This window comes from Equus asinus, chromosome 1, assembly GCF_041296235.1.
Source record: "Equus asinus isolate D_3611 breed Donkey chromosome 1, EquAss-T2T_v2, whole genome shotgun sequence".
NCBI lineage: Eukaryota > Metazoa > Chordata > Mammalia > Perissodactyla > Equidae > Equus > Equus asinus.
The window spans coordinates 201,773,022-201,797,902 of NC_091790.1; the positions used below are offsets into that span (position 1 = coordinate 201,773,022).

General features: G+C 54.9%; 1 protein-coding gene across 4 annotated transcripts; it reads left to right on the forward strand.

The window, feature by feature from the left end:
* Positions 1–1,789: 1,789 nt before the first annotated feature.
* ZNF775 (zinc finger protein 775) lies at positions 1,790–24,319 on the forward strand. 4 transcript variants are annotated; one of them, XM_044747999.2, is made up of 3 exons: positions 1,790–1,964; positions 12,522–12,598; positions 17,197–24,317. In XM_044747999.2, exons 2-3 carry the CDS (start codon positions 12,568–12,570, stop codon positions 18,804–18,806), a joined length of 1,641 nt encoding a protein of 546 aa, XP_044603934.2. In that variant the 5' UTR covers positions 1,790–1,964; positions 12,522–12,567; the 3' UTR covers positions 18,807–24,317. The 4 variants fall into 4 exon arrangements, with proteins under 4 accessions (XP_044603934.2, XP_044602916.2, XP_044604386.2 ...); XM_044746981.2 differs by lacking the exon at positions 1,790–1,964 and adding an exon at positions 2,695–2,846 and having other exon boundaries at positions 17,197–24,316; XM_044747463.2 differs by lacking the exon at positions 1,790–1,964 and adding an exon at positions 4,965–5,165.
* The last annotated feature ends 562 nt before the right edge of the window (positions 24,320–24,881 follow it).

Genomic DNA, 24,881 nt, shown 5'->3' on the forward strand with positions numbered 1-24,881 from the left:
CACGGTATGTACTCTTCTTTTACAGATGGAAACATTTGCTCAAGGTTATGTAACCGGCAGTCACCAGAGGTGATTTGAGCTGGGGTCTGCCGGACTCCTGGAACCCGTGCTGTAGCCCACCGCCACGGGTTTGTCAGGGAAATCGAGTGTGCTGCTGCTTTTGGTGAAGATGAGTTTTAAATGCTTGCCGTGTGCTTGCTGCTGTGATGGGAACTGGGGATTTACAAAGCTAAGACCCAGTCGCAACCCCTAAGATCCTAAGTCTGGGGAAGACATGTACATGTACACGATGAGTGGAGAGGGAGGGGTGGGGTGGGTGGGGTTCCAAATGTGTAGGATGGAAGCAGATAGCTTCAAAGCTTCATATTGGATTATAGGGTTATGGGGCCACTTAAAAACCTGCCTAGTTGATGGTAAATGATCTTTCAGAGCCCGGGGCATCGCACAAGAAAGCATTGCTTAAATCTGCCTCTTTAAGGGAGCCCAGGGCTTTAGGAGAAGGGAGCAATGCTTTTTTGGGGGACACCAGGAAAGTAGGTAGATGGCAGGGAATGACGGCAGGGAGCAGGAGTCAGGTCCTCAGGCATCCAGGGTTAGTATCAGGGGTTAGGGAAAAGGATGAGGGAGACAGAATCTGACCACGGGACCTGACTTTTTGAAAAGTCAGTTTTAAAGGAAATGCCTGGTGTGTGGGGAAGGCGGGTGTGGGTGGCCTCTAGTGCTATGCTGCCCACTGCTTTCAGGTACAGATGGTGAGGAGAGGTCCAAAGGTCAGGGAATGCCACAGAAGTGGCCTTGAGGGGGCTGGTAAAGCAGGGACAGAGTGAACTTGCCCGTGGTTCCTGAGGCCCTCGGGGGACCTGGTGGGTCCCAAGTCCTTGCTCAGCGTGGCACATGCTGACCGCAGTGTTGAAGGAGGAACTGCCCCGGTTGGAGGGGTCAGTGCTCTGCTGACAGGAGCTGCCCTTCTCTTCTGAAGAGTCCAGGGTTTTTCTCTCTTTTTTATTCTACACTTAGAAAACTATTATATTACTTGTCAAAATTAAACAATGCTGACATATTCACATTTATTCTTAATGTGAAACTCCTTCATTTCCCCCACCCTACTCCCCATGTCTTTTCTCTACACCATGTAAAGAGTTTGAGGGTGTCCTTATAGACATTTTTTCTGTGCATTTGCAAACATACATATGTAGTGTCCCCCTTTTTTTTTTGCTTAATGGAAATAGGATCTCAGATGTGCTTTATTCTTCCCGCCTTGAAATACCCTTGTCATGAACTCTCACTCTGGAGGAAGTCTTTCACTCTGCAGAGGACGGAACAGGCCCTGAGAGTGGAAATGACTTTCCCACTCGGGGCCCGTCACAGATCTGGAACTAGACTCCTGGAATCCATGAGCCTTCACTGCACCTCCACCAGGTACTCTGGAAAATAGGGAGATGAATGCGACTCTTGAAAGAGTTGATGGCCTGATGGCGTCTGGCCTCTGAGTAGGGTTTTATACTCTACAAATGTTTCTATGGAGAACAGAACCACTTAGGGTCCTGCAAAAATCAGCAAGGCACGTGTGTAACTAGAAAATAATTAACCCTTGTACACATAAGTCAAAGTCCAGAGACAGAAAGTGTCTTTTGTAAAAACTACACATGAACTTTGTGGCATAACTGACAGAAACTCGGTCCCCCAGTTTCTGTTGTGTTATGAGGCCAAATGGCAGCCGGCCCGTGGCAAGTGCTTAGTAGGCAGCTGCTGACTGGTTAATTAAGGTCCACCGGCTTAAGGATAAGGTTTGTGGCAGTCCGGAGCGAGGCCCAGCTTCTGTTTGTGTCACCGTCGGGTCCCAACGGCCGTTTCTAAGCAGCTCCGCAGAGAATCCTGCCAGTGGGAGTTGAGCTAGCTGGCCCCTTTGAGGTAGCAGCGTCAGGAATTTTATCGACATAAAGGAGCATTTCCTTCCAATCAGGGTGGGTATATGGGAAAATTCTCTTCCCTGAAGGTCCCCAGGAACAGAGACCCTCCTTGGCGGTCTGGACCCTGCCTCTAAATCAGCAGCGACACTCGACCTAGGAACGTAACCTCCGCAGGTCGCCGTTTCCTCCACTAGAAAGCGGCGGGGATGGGGGCGTGGCGGGGGGCTTGGACTTAACGCTAAGTCTCTCCCAGAGACCCGGGGTCGTGCATCACGCGCCCACGACGTGCCTGGGCGGCGCGCGTGCAGAGGGCGCACCGACACGCCCATCCCACTCTAAACCCCGGTGTGCTGCACTGTCAAGTACCAGCGCCGTGTCAAATACACACGCGAGTGTGAGCGTCGGAGCGCAGGTCGTGCGTCTCGTTCCCCGGACCGGGCACCAAGAGCGCTGCGGGCGCGTGCCTGAGTCGGACCGAGAGGTGCCGAGTGCCCGGACCGATTTCAGAGCGCGAGTCGGCGGGGAGGGGAGGAGGGGGTCCGCGGCGCCGTCGGGTCTCCAGCAGCCCGGCCTCGGCCTCGCCCCCCGCCCCCTCCCCTCGGAGACCCGGCCCTCGGCCCAGCGCCCGGCGGCCAACGCGTTAACGCCGCGCTGGGCCAGGAGAGACCCCGCGGGGGGCGAGGTCAGCCCGCCCACGCCGGCCATTGGCTCCGGAGAACAAAGGGGCCGCCCCGCGGGCTTCTCCGATAGGGCCGAGACGGTCATCTGAGCGGCGCCGCCAATCGGGCAGCGGGGCGGCCCGGGGGACGGCCAGGCCCGCCCGCCAATCAGGGGTGCGCACCCGCCCCGCTGCCCCCGGACTGGCGGGGCCGGGGAGCCCAGTGCCCAAGTCGCCCCGGGGTGGCAGTTCCCGTTAACCTTAGCCACAAAGTCAAGGTATTTATTCCTGTCCCCTCCCTGCGAGTCCCTGTGAATCTGGGCGGGGAGGGGCGTGCGGAGGGACGGACGGTGCCGTGCGGCCAGCGCCCGGCCCGCTCCTCCCGCGCTGCCTCCAGCCTGCCTCGGGCTGAGGCGGCCTCGGGGTCCCCTGAGCCCCCGCGCTCCGGCCCCGAACTTTCCTCACCCCACACAGCCCCTGGGGAAAGGGGCCCAGGTCGTGCGTGGGGAGGGGCTGCAGGCCGGGGCAGAGAGCGGGGGGCGGGGAGGTCCTGAGAGCGGGGACCGGGAGGTGAGCGGGGACGTTGCCCCTCGGCCCCTCCGGGCGCGCTCGAGCAGAGCGCTGTCCCGCCGTTCGGGAGCTGTGTCAGTCTCCCCAAAAGACCGAGCTCCCGGAGGGCAGGAACCCCGGTGCTCGCGCAGAGTGACACATAGTAGGAGCTTAATAAATGATTAAATGAGCGGGCATCAGGATGGGCGTGAGAACAATGAGAGAGAAGCACCACGGAAATCGGAAGTGTGTATGTGTGGGGGTCTCCCCCAAACCTGGCTTCCAGGAAAGTGGGTGCGGAGCCAAGATCTAAGTGGGGGTGGGGGTAGGGGCTGGAGGCTTCTTCCCCTGTAAAGGCGGAAAATATAAAAGTGCTGCTCCCTCCAGCCCTTGGGGCAGGATGGAGCCTGGAGTGGGTCCTGGTCAGCCAGACCCGGGGTTGGGTGTGGTCAGAGCCCTGGAAGCTGAGGCTGGGTGATGTCTAGGCTTCACCTTAGCTGTTCTTTTGGGTCCCTGGGTTCATCTGTGAAAGGAAGAGATTAGAGGGTTTTAGTCTCAACTCAAAGTTCCATGATTCTGTGCTTCTAATCTGTTTTGGGTTTAAATTTCTTTTGTATAAGTGATTATTAAAATTTTTATTAATGGTTTATAGCATACAGGACCTTGTGCTGGGTGTTGGGAAGAGAGAAACACTCCGTGTGTTGAGAGGTTTACAGGCTCGTTGTGGAGGCAGACGAATTATTATTACATCATGTAGATGGCACCGGGTTGTGTGGGCGCACAGGTTACAGCGAGAAGGGCCCCTAACCCAGCCTGGCATCTCCAAGAAGGCTTCCTGGTGGAAGTGACCCCTGATCTGGTCTGGGCAGGGGAGAGTTGGGCAAGGCTGTTCCAAGGCTGGTCACAGGCGTGTGAAGACACTCCAGGTCATGCCTGTTGGGGCAGTGGGGTGGGTTGGGGTGCAGTGAGGAAGGTGAGCAGAGGCCAGATTTTGAACCGTCTTGCCAAGAAACTTCTAGCTGAATGTGAAAGTGCTGGGGACCCATTGAAGTATTTTAAGCAAAGTAGAAACACGTCCAAACTGTAATTTTCGGAAAGGTGCGTTGAGTTCCGGGTGGCACCTGGGTTGGAGGGGCAAGATAGGCTATAAACAGGTGCAGTCTCCAGGGGAGAGGTGCTGAGGGCTGAACTAAGGCAGCGGCAGTGGGAGATCTTGCAGGTATTAAAAAGAGCACTGGGATGGCTTAGTGCCCCGGGGACTGTGAGGGTTGTGTCTGTGGTAGGAAGGTGGTGGTGGTTTTGAGAGGCCTGCTGAAGACCCCCTGTCCCCCTGGAGAGGCAAGGGATGCCCAGGGCAAAGTGCAGAGCAGGGTGGAGGCGGTCTGTCATCCTACCTGCCCCCTGGTGAGGGTTAAGCTGAGGAATCCGAGGTTTTGGTGGGGCGGTGGTGGGGGGTGGTGGCTTGAGGAAGCGCTCCTTGTCACTCTCTTTGAGGCAGGGAATGGCTCCTCGGGGCCTTGCTCTCCTAATTCAACAAGGGGGCAACACTGCTTACCCTTTCCAAGCTCCTTAGACTGCAGCAAGGAATGGAAAACTGTTTATGCATTAAAGTGTGACACCTGCTCAAAGTGTTGTTAGCAGTTGGTTTTGTGCCTTGCCTTCCGATCAGGGAATGGGGTCCCCCAGCCCTGGCAGGCTCCTGAGTCTTGGACTTGGGGAGGAGGACTTGGGGAGGAGGAGCCCTTTTCTAAAGGGCACAGATGAGCAAAGATGCATGGGGATGCCGTGGGTGTGGGACAGGCATGGGGGTAGGGAGGTGTAGGGGTGGGACAGTGCCAGCAAAGGTGTGCATGTCTGGCAGGTGGAGGCAGCAGTCCTGGAAGGAGATGTCTCAGGGACTGGCCTGGGGTCCAAACTGGGGACCTCCAGGAGGTGGGCAGGCATGCTGGGATAAGGCAGCTAGCTGTCCTTGGACTTGGTCCCAAGGGAGTGCTGGTGGAAGCAACTGAAGTCACCAACCCTGCTGTTCCTACCAGGGCAACCCTGAGGTACAGTCTTACAGTGTGGGGGCCCTAAAAGAATTCTCTCTGCACCTTGAATATTTTTCAGAGTCCTTTCATACTATCCCCACCCTCCCCCTCCTTGATATCATAATTCTGCACACAAGAGCAAGCATGATTATTTCCATTTGCAGATGGGGAAACTGAGGCCCAGAGAGGCAAGTGGCTGGCCCCCCAGTCCTGGGCTCTTTTCGCTAGGGCATTCCATTTCTGTGGGATGATGGCCTGCCCCCCCCCCCCCCCGCCTTGTCCCACCTCTGTCCTCTCCTAAGACTGAGGACCACTGTGTTTGGGAGGCTGAGGTGTAGAGAAGCTGGAGTGGGAGATGGGGAAGCGACAGGGCTGGGAGGAAGGGTAACAATGGGGGGACACTGGTGGGATCTGGGGAGTCGCAGAGGAGGGAGGCATTCTTGAGGAGCAGGGTGGGTAATGGGAGAGGAAGATGGGGTGGGGGTGCTGAGGGGCTGCGGAGCTGTTGTGGGAGTTGTAGAAGGGTTAGGGGTGGGCTGAGCATGCGTTAAGCTGGGGTTGGGGGCGGAGGCCAGCCTCTAAATGATGGAGGCGACACTCACCTGGTCTGGGTAGGACCTCTGGGCCTGCTTGTCTGTCCGTGGACACTGGGCTAGATAAGGTAGGAATCAGGCGCTTGCCTTTCCAATAACATTTTAAAGCCACTTGTTAGCAATTGGTTTGTGTGTCCTCCTTGGTCATAAACTGTGGATGAGAGGAGGGTGTGGGGTCTGGTGGGTCCAGGTACAGGAGACTCGACGCCTGGAGAGGGAGCTGACCATCCAGAGGCCAGCCAGAGCACCACCCAGGGGACAGGCCTTGTGCTGCAGTGACCTATGTAGGACTGGTCTAGGGCAGGGCCTGGTGGCTGTGGAACTGGTCCTGGGAGACAGAGGCCACACTGGCTCCCTCCCCCGCAACAAAGTTGGGGCATGAGGCCATCGCGGCTCACCTGAGCTGAGCCTTCGAGCCGCAGGCCAGCAGAAGTGTCCACGGCTTCTAGTCCAGCCCCTGCCTGGCGCTCAGGCCCCCGGCCGTGCTTTCCTTACCACTGCCCACCCAGCCCCTCCACCCCCACCGGGTTAGGCACCCTCACCAGCCCAGCGGAGCCCCTTTTCTTCGCCAGGTCTCCACCGGGGCTCCGGGGGTCCAAAGCTGTACCTGGGGCTGCTCTGTTGAGCGCAGGGCTCTGCACGTAGTCCCCATAGTAAAAACCGTGCCCACGCCCTCTCCTCCTGTGAGTCCCACCCCAGTTGGTGAGTAGAGTTTGGGGTTACTGTGTGGATGCTGGGGGCCTGGGAAGATTCTGAAGCAGCTTGAAGGAGTGATGGTTTAGGAAGAGGGACAGCAGTGGGGGCGTTGGCAGAGAGGGCTTGGAAAATGCCAACGCGGGTTGTTCTCAGGCTACAACAGTGGGAGCGAAGAGGCCCTGCCGGTTTATAGGCTTCAGCAGGTGTAGTGTTGCCGCGGACTCGCCTCATCTGATGCTCGTGACAAAGCCGCGGAGCAGGAGGTGTCAGGCATCTTCATCGTTGGGAAACTGGGCCTGGAGGCGCAGTGACTTGCCGAGGACAGGAAGGCTGGAACTCAGGGCTCCTGGCGTGCGAGGGGCAGCCTCGGCTGAGGAGCTAGCCTGTGGGGGCTCAGGGTCACAGGAAAGGGAAGGGGCCTGCTGCTTCCTCCTGGGCCAGACCCCTGGGCACCTGGCCTTGCAAGGGGGTCTCAGGCTGCACTGGGCTTGCTGGGCAGAGCCTAGTTCTCTTTCTAGGGCTTTCTGTCCCGCTCCAGCCTCTCCCCAGCCAGCTGCAGCTCTCGCTGGCCTCATGCCACCCCTCCCTCTAGCACAGGTAACCCAATAGGTGACTGTCCCTTGTCATACTTCCTCCCATCTCTGCTTGGAGCTTCCTGGCTCACCGTGGACGTGTCGCCCGTTCCTGGGAGCAGTGGGCCTGCTGGGATGGGCATGGACGTGGGAGGGCATCTATATCAGCATAGATTCACATTTCTGTTTCCACCGGTGTGGTTGTGCTTACGCGGTTCACGTCGGCACAGTTGTGTCTCTGAGGAGCTGTAGGTGTGTCTGTGGGTTTTCAGGTCCCTCAATTTCTTTGTACTTCACATGTGCAGTTTTGCGGGTGTTGGCATATCTCTGTATTTTTGCATCTTTGAACTTTTGTTTACTTAGCTGTGTTGGATGTTAGATTTGATTGTCTCTGGATGTGTTTGTGTGTGCATTTCGTGTTTATACCAGTTTCTTCTCCTGTGCCTATGACTGGATATTTCAAATGAAACTTTCACTGATATTAACTGAAATCAGTTTCCCAGGCGGAGGACATCCTTACTGGTCCTGAGGTTTTTGTGTTTAGGGATGAAGTGCTGGGGGCAGAGGAGCCCCGCTCCAGTCCTCCATTTCTTTTGTTCATTCATTCATTCACCTTCTGCATTTCAGGGACCGGGCAGGGCAGCTCCTGCCTTCCTGGGGCTGACAGTGTGGCGCCGCCCAATCGAACTTTGTGAACTTGGAAATTTTCTTCTCTGCTGGCATTATGGGAGCTCTAGCCACATGTGGCTGTCGAGTACTTGAAATGTGGCCAGTGTGACTGAGAAACTGAATTTTTAATTTAATTTATATAAATTTAAATAATCCCATGTGGGGACAGAAGCCAAACTCCTGAAAATGCAGGACTGGTAGTTTAGGTTTGGTAAATCCTGTACCTTCTCTTCAGAGGTGACATGGGGCAGGCCGACCCCACTTCAGTCCTGGCTTGAGCACTTCCTAGCTGTGCGACCTTGGGCCCGTGCTTCCTGAGCCGGACGTGGTTGTGAAGGACGGAATGGGCGGTGCTCGTGCTTTGTACATAGTCGGTGCTCAGCAGGCGGTGGCACTCCCCCTCTCCCTGTTGGAGTCTTGGCTGACTGCCCCCTCTTCTTTCCACAGCCAGATCAATATTGAGGTGATCAGGGAAGCCCCCACTCCCCTCAGGGATGAGGGTAGGAGAGGCAGAGCCTCCGCACCCAGGGAGTACCCTGAGAGCACACCCTGCGGAGGGTGGAGACTGGCTGCAGCCCGTGCACCCTTGCCCCCCAGCAAACACTGGCCTGGTCCACAGTCTGCAGACGCGCTCCCTGGGCATGACCTGTGCAGCCAGTGCAGTGGGTCAGGGCAAGGAGAGGAGAAGCGGGACCTGCTTCAGGGAAACTGGAACCACTGAGGAAATAAGGCAGAGGGCAGGCCAGTGGGCTCAGAGCGTGTGGGGAAAAGGTGGGAGGCGGGGTGGGCTGGGTGATGCACCGGGGACCAGCTAGGGTTAAATTGGCTGGAGGATGGGAAAGATGTGGGTAATAGAAAGGTGGCCAGCATGGCCCCCACTGGTGTGGTGGACAAGGGCAGAGGGGGGAGCTGGACGTGGAGGGTATGCTGTGCCTGGGGAAGACGTCTCCTGCCCGGTTTCCTGTGGGGGTGAGGGTTGTAGGTATAGGTGAGCAGCCTGAGTGTGGCCCTGGGTGGGGGCTCGTGGCTGAGCAGGGCCTGGGAGCTGGGTCTTTGACTGGAGTCTGGGGAGATGTCACCCCTCAGCCTCAGCACCTGGTGGAAGGCATGTGGCCAGTCCCCACTCCACTGGTGACAAAGGACATGCGGGGCGCCATCCACTTCTCCTTCCCGGCCTGGGGCCTAAGTCTATGAAGAGAGATGTGCTTGGCTGGTGCAAAAGTTCCCGGGGCCTGAGATTGGGAGGATGTGGGGAGACCTGGACATGTCCCTGTCCTGCCTTTCCCAGCCTGTGGCCTTTCTCCTCAACCCCGCTGCTGTCCGCCCCCTCCCTGTCCCCAAGTTTCTGCCAAGACCAAAGCTCCTTTGTTACCTTCCTCTGTCCCCAGACCTCACCACCTGCTGCAGGCCACAATCCCCGCTTTGTGTGTTCTGGCAGTTGTCATGGCAGCTGCCCGGGTGGAGGCCTTCCTATTAAGGGGGCTCTCACCCTGACTGCAGCCTGACCCAGTGTGTGGAGGGCTGGGCCCAGAGCCAGGGGCTGCGAACGGGGAGGTGACCAGAGCCCTGTCCCAAGACCCATCCCCTGCATGTGCCCTGCTCTCCACAGAACTTGCTGGGCAGGGAGGGGAAAGGTCACTGGAGATTGGGGTCTACCCCTGCATGATAGACCAAGTGGCCTTCAGAGACTCCGTGTGGGCACTGGTGGGGGTGGCGGGTTGGCCCCTGTTGCCTCCTGTTTTCCAGGCGGGGCGTTTTGCTGGGCGGCCTGCTCACTGGGTTCCTGGGCATCTCTCGGGTCAGCTGAGTGATGTGTCAGGTGGGGCAGGAGCGTGGTGGGTAAGAAGGGGTGTGCAGCGTGGCATAGCAGGCAGAAGGCAGAACGAGAGAGAAGGCAGAGAAGGCGCAGCTGGGGCTCGCTGGCCTGGAAAGACGTGGCCCCACTTGGGGACTTCCCTCGGTTTGGCTGTCTCAGGGTTTTGTCTGCAAGACACCTGCTGGCCTGTTTTGCAGACACATCCCACCTGAGCACAAAGGTGGAGGGGGCCTCTGAGACATGGCCTACTTGCCCCCCACCCTGTCCTCTGTGCCTCCCCTTCTACCTCCGCCCTCTCATGTCTTACTTCTTCCCCATGAGGGTCCCCTTCCTTCTGTTTCCACTCTGTGCCTCCTTGGGCCACAAGCTCTGCTTTCCCTGAGCCCTGGTGAGGCCCGGACAGAGGTGTCCAGGGATGGGGGAGGAGCCCCTCTGGTAACTCGCTGTGAATTCTTCACCAAGCATTGAAGCCCTCTGCCCCCGAGGTGATTTTTAGGTCCTAACACCTCTTGGGAGACAGAGTGGATCAAGGAGGACTGATTGGGGCTCCAGGGGTCTCTGTTGTGTTGTGTTGGGGTTTTGTGAATAAGGCCAAGTCCCGCCCTCTGTCCTCACCCCTGCCCTATGGCCTGGCTTCTGGCACCCCCGTCTGAGTTTCCCCACGTCGAGGTGGGCTCCCTGCTTGCCAGTCCTCTGCGTCTTTTTAGGCAGATATTGAATCTCCAGTTGGTGAGAGGCTTCCCCAGCCCTGGGACACAGAGTAACCTGGAGGGAAGGGGGGCGCTAAGGCAGGAGCAACAGCATCCATCAGGGCCCCACGGTGGCCTTCTCCTCCCCTCTTCTTGCAGCCACCTTTTCTTTGCACCACAGGCAGGTTTTAGTGTCTTAAAGACACTTTCTTATAGAAACCACAGTAGGAGTGTGGAGCAGGCCCTTGCTAGGGAAATGGAATTAAAAACAAAATCTCCTGCCAACTCAGAAAAGCTCCCCACAGAAGTAGGAGAGAAAGGGAACAGTTTTTTTAATTGAATAAGCATTACACCAGAATGAGAGGCACATCACCGGCCATCCCCTAAGAGACTGCAAAGACGGAAAGAAATCTCGCCCTGTTATACAGCATGGCAGATGCAGCCCCCACACACCTTCCCCAGATAAGCCGTACCTGGTCCTCAGGCGAGAGGACCTGACGGCGCCATTTGCACACACAGTTCATCCCAAATTCACGAGGTAATTGGGGTGACCACCTGTGTTAGCGGGTTGCCTTTCTCCAAAGGAGAAACTCGCTTCTCCTGTCTATAACAGGAGGTGGTTTGATGGCTTGGGGCCAGGCGCCACGGGGGCTTGGAGACAGGGCCCTATCTCCCTTGATGGTTACATCTCAAAGAGCTGGCTCCCAGGTCCTGAGAGGACAGTCCCAGGGTGTGGAGCTGGCAAGAGGCTTATTGAGCTTTTAAAAAGATTTACAGACATGTCAGAGGGGCAGAGAAAAATGCACAGTGACAGGTTTCAAAAGAAAGGGATGGTGGTTATGGGGAAAGTCTTCCTTTTTGCACCTGAGAAAATGATTTTTTGGTTTTTGGATTCGTATTTACCCTTACACCCCTGCCTCTCTGGGCAGGGTCCAGATTCCCAGCCTGGGTCTCTGTCCCCTGAGTGGCTGCTGGAAGGACACCTGGGAGAGGGGAGGGGTGAGACCCTTCAGATGGCGTCTCTGGGGGGCTTTCCCATATGCCCACTGAGGTGGGGAGCAAGGGAAGCTTGGGTCTCCTGGGAGGTGGTTGAGCCGAGGCACCTGGACGGAAGCTCTGACTGACACCTGGAAAAGCCCCTTGGTAGCAGCAGGTAGTGCAGCATGAGTTGAGCGACAGCTGCAGATCCTCGCTGGGGCCTTTGGGAGTGCAGGGGTTGACGGGGAGCCGGCATGTGAAACAAGGTCCCTGGCCTTGGGAGAGGCCGCGCAGGGCTCCGGCGTGGAGGCAGGGAACCCCCAGCAGCCCCATGTGAGTGTGGTCAGCTGGCAGCACGTTCGTGCCACACACAGGTGTTAAGTGCCCTCTGTGTAGGGGCCCTATTCCCAGACCCTGGGGACTCCGCAGTGAGCACAAAAAGTTCCTGTCCTCGCAGTGACCAGGAATAAACAGATAAGTAAATGTCACATCAGGTGGCAAAAAGCATCCTGGAGGAAGGTGAGGTGGAGTTAGGGCTGTGACTTTGCAGAGCAGGCAGGGAAGGCTGCTGTGAGGAGGTGACATTTAGGCAGAGTCCTGAGAGAGGCAAGGGGCCGTGTGGAGATCTGGGGCAGAGGGAGCCAGCACCGGGCCAAGGACTCGGAGCAGCATGACCCGGCCCCATCACGTTCCAGGTGTGGGATGAGCCGGTCAGAGATGTTCGAAGACTTGAGCATTAGAGAGGAAGAAGAGCCCCAGCTTGGCAAGCTAGTAATCTAGTAGCTAGCTAACTAACTAGTACCCTGGGTGGACTATGTGTGTTCCGGGGGCGCGAGGGATGGCTGGGAGGCTCCCTGGAAGGTTTGCCCTGGAGCTGGGAGGGGCCCTTGGCAGAGAGCAGAGGTGGTTTTGGACAGATTGTTCTGCCTTCCAGGGGGTCTGCATGACCACCCAGGCAGGTCTCTAAACTTCCTAGAGTTGCCTGGTTCTCACGGGTGGCACCCTTCACACCCCACCCTGCCGGTTTTGAGAGTGTGGGCATGAGGTCTGGTCTGGGAGTTAGAAGACCTGGGATCTTGCCCACGTCCACCATTCAGCCACCTCTGTGATGTGGACCATGTCAGTGGTCCTCTCTGGGCTCAGTTTCCTCTTCATAACATGGAGATTATGCCTCTTTTACCTGCCTAGCATGTGTGTGTCCAATTAAAAAAAACCCTGCACATTTCAACTGAGGTCATGGATGGAAAAGCTCTTGAAAAAGAGGGAACACGTTCTATGAGGTGTGACGGGAGGACTGGGAAACCCATTTTGTCCTTGTCCCCCAGGCCAACTCTCCTTCTTTGCTCCCATCTCTCCTGCAGACGGCAGGGCAGGGAGCCGCCACACTGATGCTGAGGGCCTCTGGGGATGGAGAGTGGCCTGGCTGGCGCCAGCACAGGTAAGAGAGAAGATGGGAGGTAGGAGCCAACCATAGGTCCTCCCCCAGACCCGTCTTCCCTGTCCCTCTGTAGTCGAGTGTAAGTTGCTGCCCTCACTAGCAGCTTACGGACTGTAGAATTGCAGGGCGGGACCAGGACATTGAAGGTCACATCAAAGGATGGAACAAAGACAGACTATGGGAGCTAAGAAGAGGACAAAGCCCAGCCACGACTTACCAGGCAAGGGAGCACATGCACACACGCACACATGCACCCCATGGAGAAATGTGCTGAGATGGAGAGCGAAGTGTCTGTTAAGTGCTGGAACAGGGAGCCCTGGTGGGTATCTGCACGTGTTTTCTCCTAGACGTGTGCTGTCCCGTATGTGGCCACTGGCCATATATGGTTATTTAAATTTAAATTTAGATTTAAATTAAGTTAAATAAAAGAAAATAAATTCAGTTCCTCAGTTTTACTAACCACGCTTCAAGGGCTGTCACCACATGTGGCTAGAGGCTGCTGTATTGGGCAGCTCGGGTGTACAACATTTTCACTGTTACAGAAAGCCCTGTTGGAAAATGCTGCCCCAAACTATCATTTCTATTTTACTTATGTTTGTGGTAGCTTTTGTTTTTATGTTTTGTATCCTGTTTAAGAAAGGTTTTAATGACCTCTAGATACTAAACAAATTCTCCGAATTCTTATAATACTTGTATTTTCTTCTTTTAAACCAGCACTTAAATCCACCTGGAACAGATTTTTATAAACAGTATGAACTAGGAATCTAACTCAACATTTTTCCCCAGAAGATGATTAGTTGGTCCTAAATCGATGAATAGGCCAGCCTTGCACGGCTGACTTGGAAGGCCACCTTGCACCGTGTATCAAACTCTTCTGTTCCGTTGACCTGCCTATGGTTTGTATTCGACACTGTTTAGCTTTTTTCCTTTGCTGGAAGGGAATCTGACTCACAGCCTCACCTCACCAGGCTCAGCACAGAGCAGCCACGTCAATAGCAGCTGCACCAGTCAGAACTTTTTTTTTTAATGGACTTTACTTTTTAGAGCAGTTTTAGGTTTACAGAAAAATTGTGCAGAAAGTACAGAGAGTTCCCCTACAGCGCCTCCCTCCAGTGTCTCCCATTATCAACATTTTGCGTGGTGTGGTACATTTGTTACAACTGATGGGCCTTTATTGATATATTATTATTAAATAAAGTCCATAGTTACGTTGAGGTTCACTCTTTATGTTGCACATTCTGTGGGTTTTACAAATGCATAATGTCCTGTATCCACCATTACAGTATCATACAGAACAATTTCTTTGCCCTAAAAATCCTCTGTGTTCCACCCATTCATCCCTTCCCCAGCCCCTGGCAACTACTGATCTTTGGACTGTCTCCATAGTTTTGCCTTTTCCAGAATGTCATATAGTTGGAATCAGACAGTGTGTAGCCTTTTCAGACTGGCTTCTTTCACTTAGTAATGTGCGTTTACATTTCCTCCATGTCTTCTCATGGCTTGATAGCTCATTTCTTTTTTTTTTTTTTTTAAAGATTTTATTTTTCCTTTTTCTCCCCAAAGCCCCCCACTACATAGTTGCATATTCTCTGTTGTGGGTCCTTCTAGTTGTGGCATGTGGGACGCTGCCTCAGCGTGGCTTGATGAGCAGTGCCATGTCCGCGCCCAGGATTCGAACCAACGAAACACTGGGCCGCCTGCACTGGAGCGCGCGAACTTAACCACTCGGCCACGGGGCCAGCCCAGATAGCTCATTTCTTTTTATCACTGAATAATACTCCCTTGTCTGGAGTACCACAGTTTCTCCGTTCCCTCCTGAAGGACATCTCTTGGTTGCTTCCAAGTTTTGATGTTTATGAATAAAGCTGCTAAAAAATCTGTATGTGTGTTTTTGTGTGGACATAAGTTTTCAACTCTTTTGGGTAAATACTTAGCATAGTGATTGCTGGATCCTGGGGTAAATACTTAGCATAGTGATTGCTGGATCCTGTGGTATGAGTATGTTTAGTTTTGTAAGAAACTGCCAAACTATCTTCCACAGTAGCTGTACCATTTTCCATCCCCACCAGCAATGAATGAGAGTTCCTGTTGCTCCACATCCTCACCAGCATTTGGTGTTGGATTGTAGCCATTCTAACAGGTGTGTGGTGGTCGTATTTTAGCTTTTAATGTTGTATAAGCCAAATTCTTCCTTGCTCATTTTAGAATTTTCTGGGTGATTTATGCACATTATAAATTTTATGTACTTAATTAGGAGTACACTGAATTTAAACATTGTTTTGCAGTAAAGAGCTTCTTTCCTTCTCATCTAAGAATACAATGTATCATTTTCTTTATTACTTCAATACAGTTTAATGTTTTTCTTTATATAATTTTGCATGTGTATTAGGTATATTCCCAGTTATTTTATAGCTTTTATTGCCACTTTTAAGAAGTTATGAGCTTTTGTATGTTTTTGTATCTGGCAATCTTGCTGAAACTCTTATTTCTAATATTTTGTCAGTGGATTCTCTTGCACATTGTGGGTTAATAATCATCAGCAAATGCAAGTTTTCTCTTCTTTGCCAATATTTATGTGTATTTTTATTTTTCCTCCTATGCTTTGGCTGGTTCCTCAAGGACACTGTTGAGGAGTGACAGTGACAGCGAGTGTCCTCGACTTGTCCTGACCTGAATGGGCTGCTAAGCTTTGGCTTTGGTTGTTACATTTGCTGCACTTTCTAGTATAACTCCTTTGTCAGCCTAGCAAAGTTTCCCTATATTCCTAGTTTGCTAAGAGCTTCCTTCCTTCTTTATTTTCTTCCCCCTCCCTCCTTCCTTCTCTCCCTCCAGAAATGATGTTGAATTTTATATGACTTTGTTGCACCTATGGAGATGGTATAAGGTTTTTCACTTTACAAAAGTTAATGTCGTGAATTGTATCGAGCCATCTTTGCTTTCCTGGGGAAGATCCCAGCAAGGTCATGAGAATGTCGTTCTTTTACTACTGTGAACCTGCTTTGCTAACATTTTTGCTTGTTTGTTTCTGTATCTACTTTGAAAGAACGATAAACCTACAATTTCCTGCCTGCCCCGCCCTTGTCTTGTTTTGACCCTGGATCATGAGAGCAGGCTCCCGCCCTGCTCTCCTCCTCGCCTGTTGCGTAAGCTGGGAACGACCCTTCCCTTGAAGCTGAGGTTGAACCAGTTTATATAGTTAACTGGCCTGCTCCCCACTTTTGAGGTGCAACTTTGGCTTTCTGTTCAGTCTCTTCTAATTGTTTATATAGACACATTTTCTACCTACATGAGTCAGTTTCGTTAATTTATTTCCTCACAAAATCATCCATTTTACATAGATTTTTCAAATTGATATAACATCTATACACAGCATTTTAGTATTTTCAGGCTCCTTTTTCTATCTATATGTTCCTTTTATCCTATAATCACTGCTTTTATCTTTATTAATTCCTTCCTCCTACTTCCTTTGGGTTTATTTTGTCTTTTTCATCTTAGAGCCTGTTATAGAGTTTCTCTCTCTTTTTTGTTCACAGCTGTTTCATTTCACCTACTTTTTATGGATTGTAAACTTTTTATTGACATATAACGCACAGAAAAATGCATAGGTTGTAAGCTCTATAAATTCTTATAAAGTGAACATGCCCATGTAACCAGTACCCAGATCAAGAAAGAGAAGATTGCCAGGAGCCCAGAAGTCCCCTCAGGCCCCCTTCCAATCACTGGGCCCTCTCTAAGGAGCCATTATCTCTTGCTTCTAACTCACTGACTAGTTTTGCCAACTTTTGAACTTCCTGCAAATGGAACCATCCAGGCTGCATTGAGTGTTTGTAGCAGACCTTTCCCATTGCGGCTCCCTGAGGCCCATGAGCTGGGGAAACGGCGCCTGTAGACGTGAGCACGGTGTAAGGGGCGGTGAGCAGCAGTGCTTAGGGGCCTCTCGGGAGTAAAGTGGACTAGGTTTCGTACCAGGACAAGGCAGCACCTATTCTGGGTGCTCAGACCTTTCTGGCCTACTTTCTTGTTATTGTTTTTGCTGAAAAAAAGGTGAGGTTGCCAAACAGCCAAGGTCCATGAAGATGAGGCATCCACGCACCGTGGCTGCTGCCCTGGAGAGGGCCTGGCGGTGATGTGGGTCTTGGTGACCTGACCACTGAGGGACTGGCATGCCCTCGCTTAGCAAGCTCCCAGCACATGCAGTCTTTTAGAAAAAGAAGGAGATATATTGAAACTTGGCATTCTCTGCTTGCTCCCTGGGGGAAGGCTTCTCTGATTGGTCTCTTTAACCTCTGCATCTCCTGGGCCCCGGGCAGAGAAGGCGGTGTCCTTGGCACAGCAGCATTCACTCCTCTTTCCCTTCCTATACTTTTCCTCTGCCTTCTCCACACCCCAACCTGCCCTTACCTATCGTCCTTTCTACCTTCCCCTCCTCTCCCTTTTAACATCTTCCTTTTGCCTTCTTTTCTCCCGCCTTACTTTCTGCTATGCTCTGCGCTGCCCACCGCCCCCCTCCCCAGCACGTCTTTCCTCTCTCCAGCTCTCGCCCCCCACCCCACGACTTTGAATGACTCTCTCCTCCTCTCCCCCTTTGCCTCGGGCAGGAGATGGGCTGCTGATGAAGATCAAGCAAGAGAAGCCAGAGTGGCTGCTGCAGACAACCGTGCCGCAGGCCGCGCTTTCCGAGAAGGATAAGGAAAACATTTTCCAGCAGCATCGGGGCCTCCCGCCATGCCAGACCATGGGGAAGCCTCGAGCCTTGGGGGAACAGGAGGAGACTGGGGGTCCAAGGTGGACCCCGCCCACTGAGCAGGACCGAAGGCTGGCCGACCGGGCTCCCGGGGCAGCCCCTGGCCCCCTGAGTCCTGCTCTTTCTGCCGTCGAGGGTCACTTTGTGTGCTTGGACTGCGGGAAGAGGTTCAGCTGGTGGTCGTCCCTGAAGATCCACCAGCGCACCCACACCGGGGAGAAGCCCTACCTGTGCGCCAAGTGCGGCAAGAGCTTCAGCCAGAAGCCCAACCTGGCGCGCCACCAGCGGCACCACACGGGCGAGCGGCCCTTCTGCTGCCCCGACTGCGCCAGGCGCTTCAGCCAGAAGCAGCACCTGCTCAAGCACCAGAAGACTCACTCTCGGCCCGCCACGCTTTCGTGCCCCGAGTGCGAGCGCTGCTTCCGCCACCAGGTCGGCCTCCGCATCCACCAGCGTGCGCACGCCCGGGACCGCCAGAGCGCCCGCGCTGGGCTGCACGAGCTGCTGCGGGACGTTGCAGCCCGCAGGGGCTGTCGCCTGCGGCCGGGGCCGCCGCGGGCGCGCCCCGAGTGGGCTTGGCTGGGGCTCTGCCAGGGCTGGTGGCGCCAGCCGGAGGCCCGGATCGCAGTCCCCACCGCGGCGGGGCCGGGCGAGCAGCGCCAGTTCATCTGCAACGAGTGCGGCAAGAGCTTCACGTGGTGGTCGTCACTGAACATCCACCAGCGCATCCACACGGGCGAGCGGCCCTACCCGTGCCCCGAGTGCGGCCGCCGCTTCAGCCAAAAGCCCAACCTCACGCGGCACCTGCGCAACCACACGGGCGAGCGCCCGCACCCCTGCCAGCTCTGCGGCCGCAGCTTCCGCCAGAAGCAGCACCTGCTCAAGCACCAGCGCACGCACCTGCCCGGCGCCCAGGCGGCGCGCTGCCCCAGCTGCGGCCAGAGCTGCCCGAGCCCCGCGGCGCTGCGGGCCCACCAGCGCGCGCACGCCGCCGCCGAGGCCCAGCTGCTGTGCCCCGGGCCCGCCGGCCTGGGCGCCGCCCCGCGCTCCGAGACGCCGGTCGAGGCGCCCCCGGGCCTCTCGGCGCAGCCGCGCAGCCCTCAGCCAGCACTGGGGCCCGGGGGCGCGCTGTGGGGCCGGGCGCAGGCGGGCCTGGCCGGGCCGGGCGAGCAGCGCCAGTTCATCTGCAACGAGTGCGGCAAGAGCTTCTCGTGGTGGTCGGCACTCACCATCCACCGGCGCATCCACACGGGCGAGCGGCCCTACCCGTGCCCCGAGTGCGGCCGCCGCTTCAGCCAGAAGCCCAACCTCACGCGGCACCGGCGCAACCACACGGGCGAGCGGCCCTACCTGTGCGCCGCCTGCGGCCGCGGCTTCAGCCAGAAGCAGCACCTGCTCAAACACCAGCGCGTCCACCGGGGGGCCCTGGCTCCCACCCCAGGCGCCAAGAACGAGGGGCTTTAGCGCCCCTGGACTCCCGCAGACCCGGGGGGAGGGGCTGTTTGCGGAGGTGCGGGTGGGGCATGGGGAATGGTCAGGAATGGTGGCTTTTAGGACCCCAGGGCGTAAGACCCTATCAAAAGGTGGTTCCCTCAAGGCTCTGAAGACCTGAGAACAGAATTCCAGAAGCATCCCAAAGAGGGACGGGGAAAGGTCCGGGATGGGCTGATCAAACGTTACTTGCCCTGGAGCGACGGTCTGTATCCTTCCTGAGAGGTGGGACCCCAGCCCTCAGGCACCGAGTGAGGGGGCTGTGCGGCTCAGGGAGAGGCTCCTTGGTGTGAAATGGCCTAGGACTGGACTGGTCAGCTGTAGCACCAGCCTGTCACCCTCGGGCTGCAGGATGGCCAGGGGCTGGCCCAGTTGGAGAGTTTCAGGAGACTCAGTGATACCACGGATGGAAGCCAGAAGCTACGGCTCAGGAGGGGCAAGCATATCCGCAGAGCCAAGGGCAGGCCTGGCACTTGGTGGCCATTCCGTACGTGTTTGGGGGAAGAGTGAGTGGTTCAAATGGTCCTTCTAAACCCCCAGTGCACCGCAGCCCAGGGTGCTGTCATGGCTGGCCTGACCCTAGGACTGGTATGTGTGTGCTGGTCAGGGCGGGGGCATGGGGTGGGCTCAGCTGAGGTTTGGCGGCTTGGGGAGGACTGCAGCAGGGGACTCAGATGTGCTGCTCCTGCTGGTGGGCGGGCATGCCGTGTGGCTGGCCGTCAGACCTGGATCCCCATCAATGCCGGTGTTGCAGAAGAGGAAAATGAAGGACTGACTATCTCACGTGGGCTCATTGTCCTTTCTAAGCTTCCCTTACTGAGCTCGGGTCTGTGTGTGCTCTGAGGGGTCCGTCTGCCCCAGGACCAGGACAGGGAGCTTTGGCCATGAGCATGGCAACTGCCCAGGCACAGTTCTTGCTGGCGGTGGAGGGCAGTTTCTCTTCTCTCTCCAAGACAACTTGATCTCTTCCCCCCACAGCCCTCGCGACCCCCAGCCCCCCAGAGGTCACCCTCATGCCTTTCCAAAGCAGGGTGCTGGGGCCCTGATGCCGACAGAGGAACCCAGGGCTTCAGCTGGGCTGTAGCCTTGGGCTGTGTGTTCCCACAAGGGGAGGGGGAATTGCAGAGAGGGATGGGTCTTGGGGTATCAGGGTTGTATAGCCAGAAGGTGAGAGGAAAAAGGGGGGACTCTGGTGTGATTCTGTAGGAGGATGAACTGTGTCTGCCAGCCTCCCAGGGGCTGCCGGATTCTTCTCTGAACTCAGAGAAGCGTTACCCTCTCCAGGAGCTGTGGGGTTCACCCTGGCTTTCAGTTACCCCTCTCTTCAGGTTTTGCTTAATCTCTTCATCTGGTAGGAGCTCTAATTGTTGTAGTGTCACAAGAAGACATACAGAGGTGATCCAGCTTAGCTGGGTAACACGGTGTCCGTAATGGTTAGCATTCGGTGGGCGGCGGGGTGGGGCCGCTGACTCCTGTGGTCTTTGATCATGAATGACGCTGTGTGAACTCTCACAACTCGGGAGGTGTGCTCGTCTAAGAGTTGAGCTCCCAGGACCAGCAGGAAGCCAAATTAGAAGGGTTTTCCTAGGCACCTGCTCTGACCCACACCCGCCCTAGGTGCTTCCCTGTCTTCCTGTAAGGCCATCCTCCTCTCCCGCAGCCCTGCCCCCAGCCTGCCCTGCTCAGGGAAGCCAAGTGCCTTGGATCTCATCAAAACCCACTTTAATCATGGGGAAAGTTCAAGAGTCATTTGCTTCTTCCTCTTTGCCACTTAGCAAATGCTGAGACCAACTCAAGCAAGCCCACTTCCTCCAGGAAGGCATCCCGGAATCCCATGCCTGCATTAGAGAGCCACTGTCTGCATGGAAGGACCTGCAGAAACCCTGGGGCCCTGTGGAATCAGGTGCCTGAGGGGCAGTGCAGGCAGGTACTGGAGAGATCAGTGGGCGTGAGTTTCTGTACAGTGGGATGCGGTACCATCCACAAAGGGCTTCTGCTTAATGGTCAAGTCAAATAGTTGTGTGTAGGACCTCAGTAACCCCAGGCCTAAAGGCAGCTTTTCTCCCTGTGGAAACTCATGAGAATGCCTGTTCACTGACCCCCAGCTGACTGATCCTCTCACAAATGGGTGCTTTGGGTCACAGTGGGGATGGGGCCGGGTCTATTGGAGTAAAGAACTACTGAGGTGTGTGTCCCATTGACCAGGTCGGGATGGCACAGCACTGACTCACTACACAAGGCTACCATGTGCCAGGCACTGTGTCAGACTTCAGGGATGCTGTGATGAATAAGCCGCTGTCTTCCTCGGCTCGGGCTGCCATAACAAAATACCACAGATTGGGTGCTTGCACAGCAGACAGTGATTTCTCCCAGTGCGGAGGCTGGGAAGTCCACGATCAAGGTGGGGGGAGAGAGAGCACTCTGGTCTGTCTTCCTCGTCTCATAAGGACTCATCTCATCAGGTGACCCCACCCTCATGACCCCATCTAACCTTCCTTGCCTCCCAAAGGCCCTATCTCCAAAGGCCGTCACACTGTGGGGCAGGACTTCAATACATCAGCTTGCAGGGGACACAATTCAGTCAATAGCAGTCATGGTCCTCACGCTCGAGGAGCTCATGGACCTTTGTGGAAAATCATTTTAATATACCCACAGCTCGGAACAATCCATGTAGTCAGCTCTTGAATAAATTGTCCCCAGCCCTGGCTCTCTTAACAAGGCTTTCTTATTCACCATCTCATCTACTCTCACCACGAGTCAGTGACCTAGGCAGGGCAGTGACCTAGGAGAGGGGGATGGCGACAGTGGCGTTAATTGGCCAGGTCATGTTGCAGATTGACGGCAGGTCCCAGGCCTCCTGTTAGCCAAGCCTCTTCCTCTGTCACAATCACAGGCATCTCCAAGGATGGCCTGGCATTGTCAACCTCCGTTTTCATTCTCTTTCATTTTCAAATAATAAAACTGGGTCAGAGAATATTTAGGAGGAGCCACACCATAAAATCAAAGATAAGAAGGTTAGAGCTATCCTAGCGATTTACAATCCAAAATACTCCAGAGCGTGCTGAGATTAAAGGGTTGCACAGGGGAACAGAAAACAACCATGAGCAAATAAATCAAGATCTTAAAGGACTTATTTCCTGTCCAGGGCCAGGTGAGTGCAGGTCTGTGGTGGGGACCCACAGCAAAGCTTCCAACAGGCCACATGAGCTTAGTGGAGCTGGGGTTCCTGGAACGGCATCATCCTTGTGTTCTTTTGTTAGGAGGAGGCTGGGAGCTAAGAGAAATGACTTAGGTCCCTGGAAAATGGTTGTCCTTTGGCAAGCAACACGAGCTTCAAGTCAGCTGGCAAGGCGGCCAGCCTCCTTGGGTGGGTTTGGTTCCCCACTGCCCAGCCCCAGGGAGCTGCCCGAGGGAGAGCGGGCTGTGAGGCCAGCGGACAGGTATACCCACAAGGAGAGAGCACCTGGCGGGAGTAGGGGATGCTGCCTGAGAACTTTTTCTAAGTAGTTTGGTAAAGAAATATCCTTGACCTTTTGGCAAGAGGAGTGTTGGGGCCAAAAATAGTATGTTCTCTCATATCACGGCTTTTAGTGGGTCATGGCAGAGAAGAGAGGGAAATGAATGGTGTCCTGTAGGTTGTCCCTTGGGTTAAAAAGAGAAGGGTGTCTCCTTGCTTACTCAGATCTGGAGGCGGAGGTGCCCTAGACCAGTGCTGTCCAGTAGAGCTTTTGTGATGAGGAAAATCTTCTATATTTGTGCTGTTCAGCACCATAGCCACCAGCCACATGTGGCTATTGAGCACTTAAAAGGTGGCTAGTGAGGCTGAGGAACTGAATTTTAAATTTTATTTGATTTTAATTAATTTAAATGTAAATAGCCACAGGTGACTATTGGACAGTATAGCCCTAAGAATACTGCTCCTATTGAGAGGAAGCTCCCTGCCTCCCCCTCCTGCCCCCCAAATCTAGAAAGAGCTTACTTTGGTGGTTGGGAATAGTGGATAGAGTCAGATAGTTCTGGCGCTAAATTCTAGCTTTGCCATTTAAGCTGTGGGACCTGGGGCAAGTCACCTGTGTAAAACATGTAGTATTGTGCCTGGCACACAGCAAGCGCTCAATAGAGGGCAGTCATAATCATGATTTTAATAAACTCCTTGTCGGCTACTTGCCCCGCATTTGTAGAATTGGAAGCTGTGCTACGGAAGAGAAGGAAAGGGCTTTCCCAAAGAGCTCGGTCCCCATCAGAAACTAACTATCCCCAGTGGTAAGCAGCCCACTGCAGTTTAAGGGCTGGGCTGAACTGATGTCATAAGTCACGTCTTGGGCTTTAATTTCAAGGAAAGAAGACTTTGGAGAAGATGAGACCTCACACCCAAAGCCCACAGCTCCATCTGGGTCCCTGCAGTGTCTCCCAGCCCTCGGAGCTGTGGCTGGAGCTGGAGCTCTGCCTGCACCTCCCCGTGCCTTACGTTACATTAGCACACTGGCTGGCCATGGGCCATCTTTTCCCTCCACAGCTCTCAGGTGTGGCTTGCAGACGTGCACATTTATTCAACAGACATTGACTGGTCGGGGCGGGGGCTAGTTTATACTGGGCACCTGGGACACAGAGATGCTGAAAACACAGTGCCTGCCTTTGGATGCTCACAACCTGGGGGAAACAAATCCCCTGGGGTGCTAAATCCCAATTTGAGGCCTTACAAGATGCTCTGGAGAGGGATGTTAGAGATCACTGTCCAATTCAGGGAGATGGGATTTGCTAGTCACCAGGGAGGTGGTGGCCCAGCTGAGCACAGAAGCCCTGGGGATGCAGCGCCGAGCAGGAGGAGCTGGAGGATGGCCAGGCTGGTATCTGTGAGAGCAGCGGTCTGGAGCTGTGCAGGGCAGCACATGGGGTGATGGTCTGTCCATCTGTTGTGCCCCCCACCCCAGGGGGAGGGGCGGGGGCAGGGAACACAGTGCAGGGCCCTGGGCAGGGCTCTGGTGAGCAGTACACACCCCTACCCACAAGGGAGCCACGGGCCAGCTGTTCTCTGGCCGCCCGGACTGTGAGCAGCCCAGGCCTTTGTTAGGGTCCAGAGTCCAGCTGTCACTTGGGCCTCGAGGAGTGGTGGTGACGGCCACTTGGGCCTCGGGCTCTTCTGTATGCAGAAGCATGTCTGCGTTTGCAGAATGTTTCCACTTTGCCGTTCTATTGTGTTCACCACAGCACGTGAGAACGGCAGGGGAGATGGGGGGAGGTGTGTGTGTGTGTATGCAACCAGAGAAACTAGTGACTCAGCAGAAGTCATCTGGTGGCAGAGCAGAGAATGGACGCCTCCTGAGCTGGGGTGTGTATTAGGTGCTATTGTCTGTACCCTCCACGCTGCCCAAGCCCAGCTGGGTTCCTTTCCTTTCTATTTTGGTGCAGCTTACCTAGAAAACGCTGCTGAAAATATGGGCCACATCCTCTAGTCTGTTATTGATTTTGCTTTTGAAAACCCTGATCATTTATATGCACGGGGGTAGGGGTTGGGGTGGGTCCTCCGGAGGCTGAGCGTGACCCCCGGTGGACGTGCTGGGATAGACTGGTGCGCAGAGCGAGCTGTGAAAGCAGGCAGGCCCGACCTTCAGGGCTGGTGTTGGGAGTAAGCGATTGACTTTGCTGCCAGGTGGACCCCACCTGGAATTCTTCACTTCCGGGCTCTGAAAGGCACATTGGGCCCCTGCAGAACTGCAGGGGGTCCTCATGAGGCTGGGATAGCACCACCCCAACAGCCACATCCACTGTCTGCTGTAAGGAGCCTTGTGGGCCCTGTGCAGTCCCAACTGCTCCCTCCACCTGGCAGCTGCCGAGGGGCCCCAGAGAAAAAGGCCAGTTGATGTTCCTCCAGCACCTTTAACTTTAAAAAAATCACTTGCCCTCTCTGGCCTCAGTTTCTTTATCTATCAAATGTAAATTCTGAGGCACTCTCTCACCCTGGATGAGATTATGATTTCCAATCCCGGTTGACACACTGTTTTTGCTTAGGGGTCCAGGTACCAGAGTGCTGCATGGAGAGTGGACTGG

Bases quoted from the DNA above. Each gene is read 5' to 3' on its own strand.
- ZNF775 (XM_044747999.2), top strand. From the start codon at position 12,568: ATGGAGAGTGGCCTGGCTGGCGCCAGCACAG. The intron at 12,599-17,196 runs GTAAGAGAGAAG...TGCCTCGGGCAG, and splicing joins CCTGGCTGGCGCCAGCACAG to GAGATGGGCTGCTGATGAAG.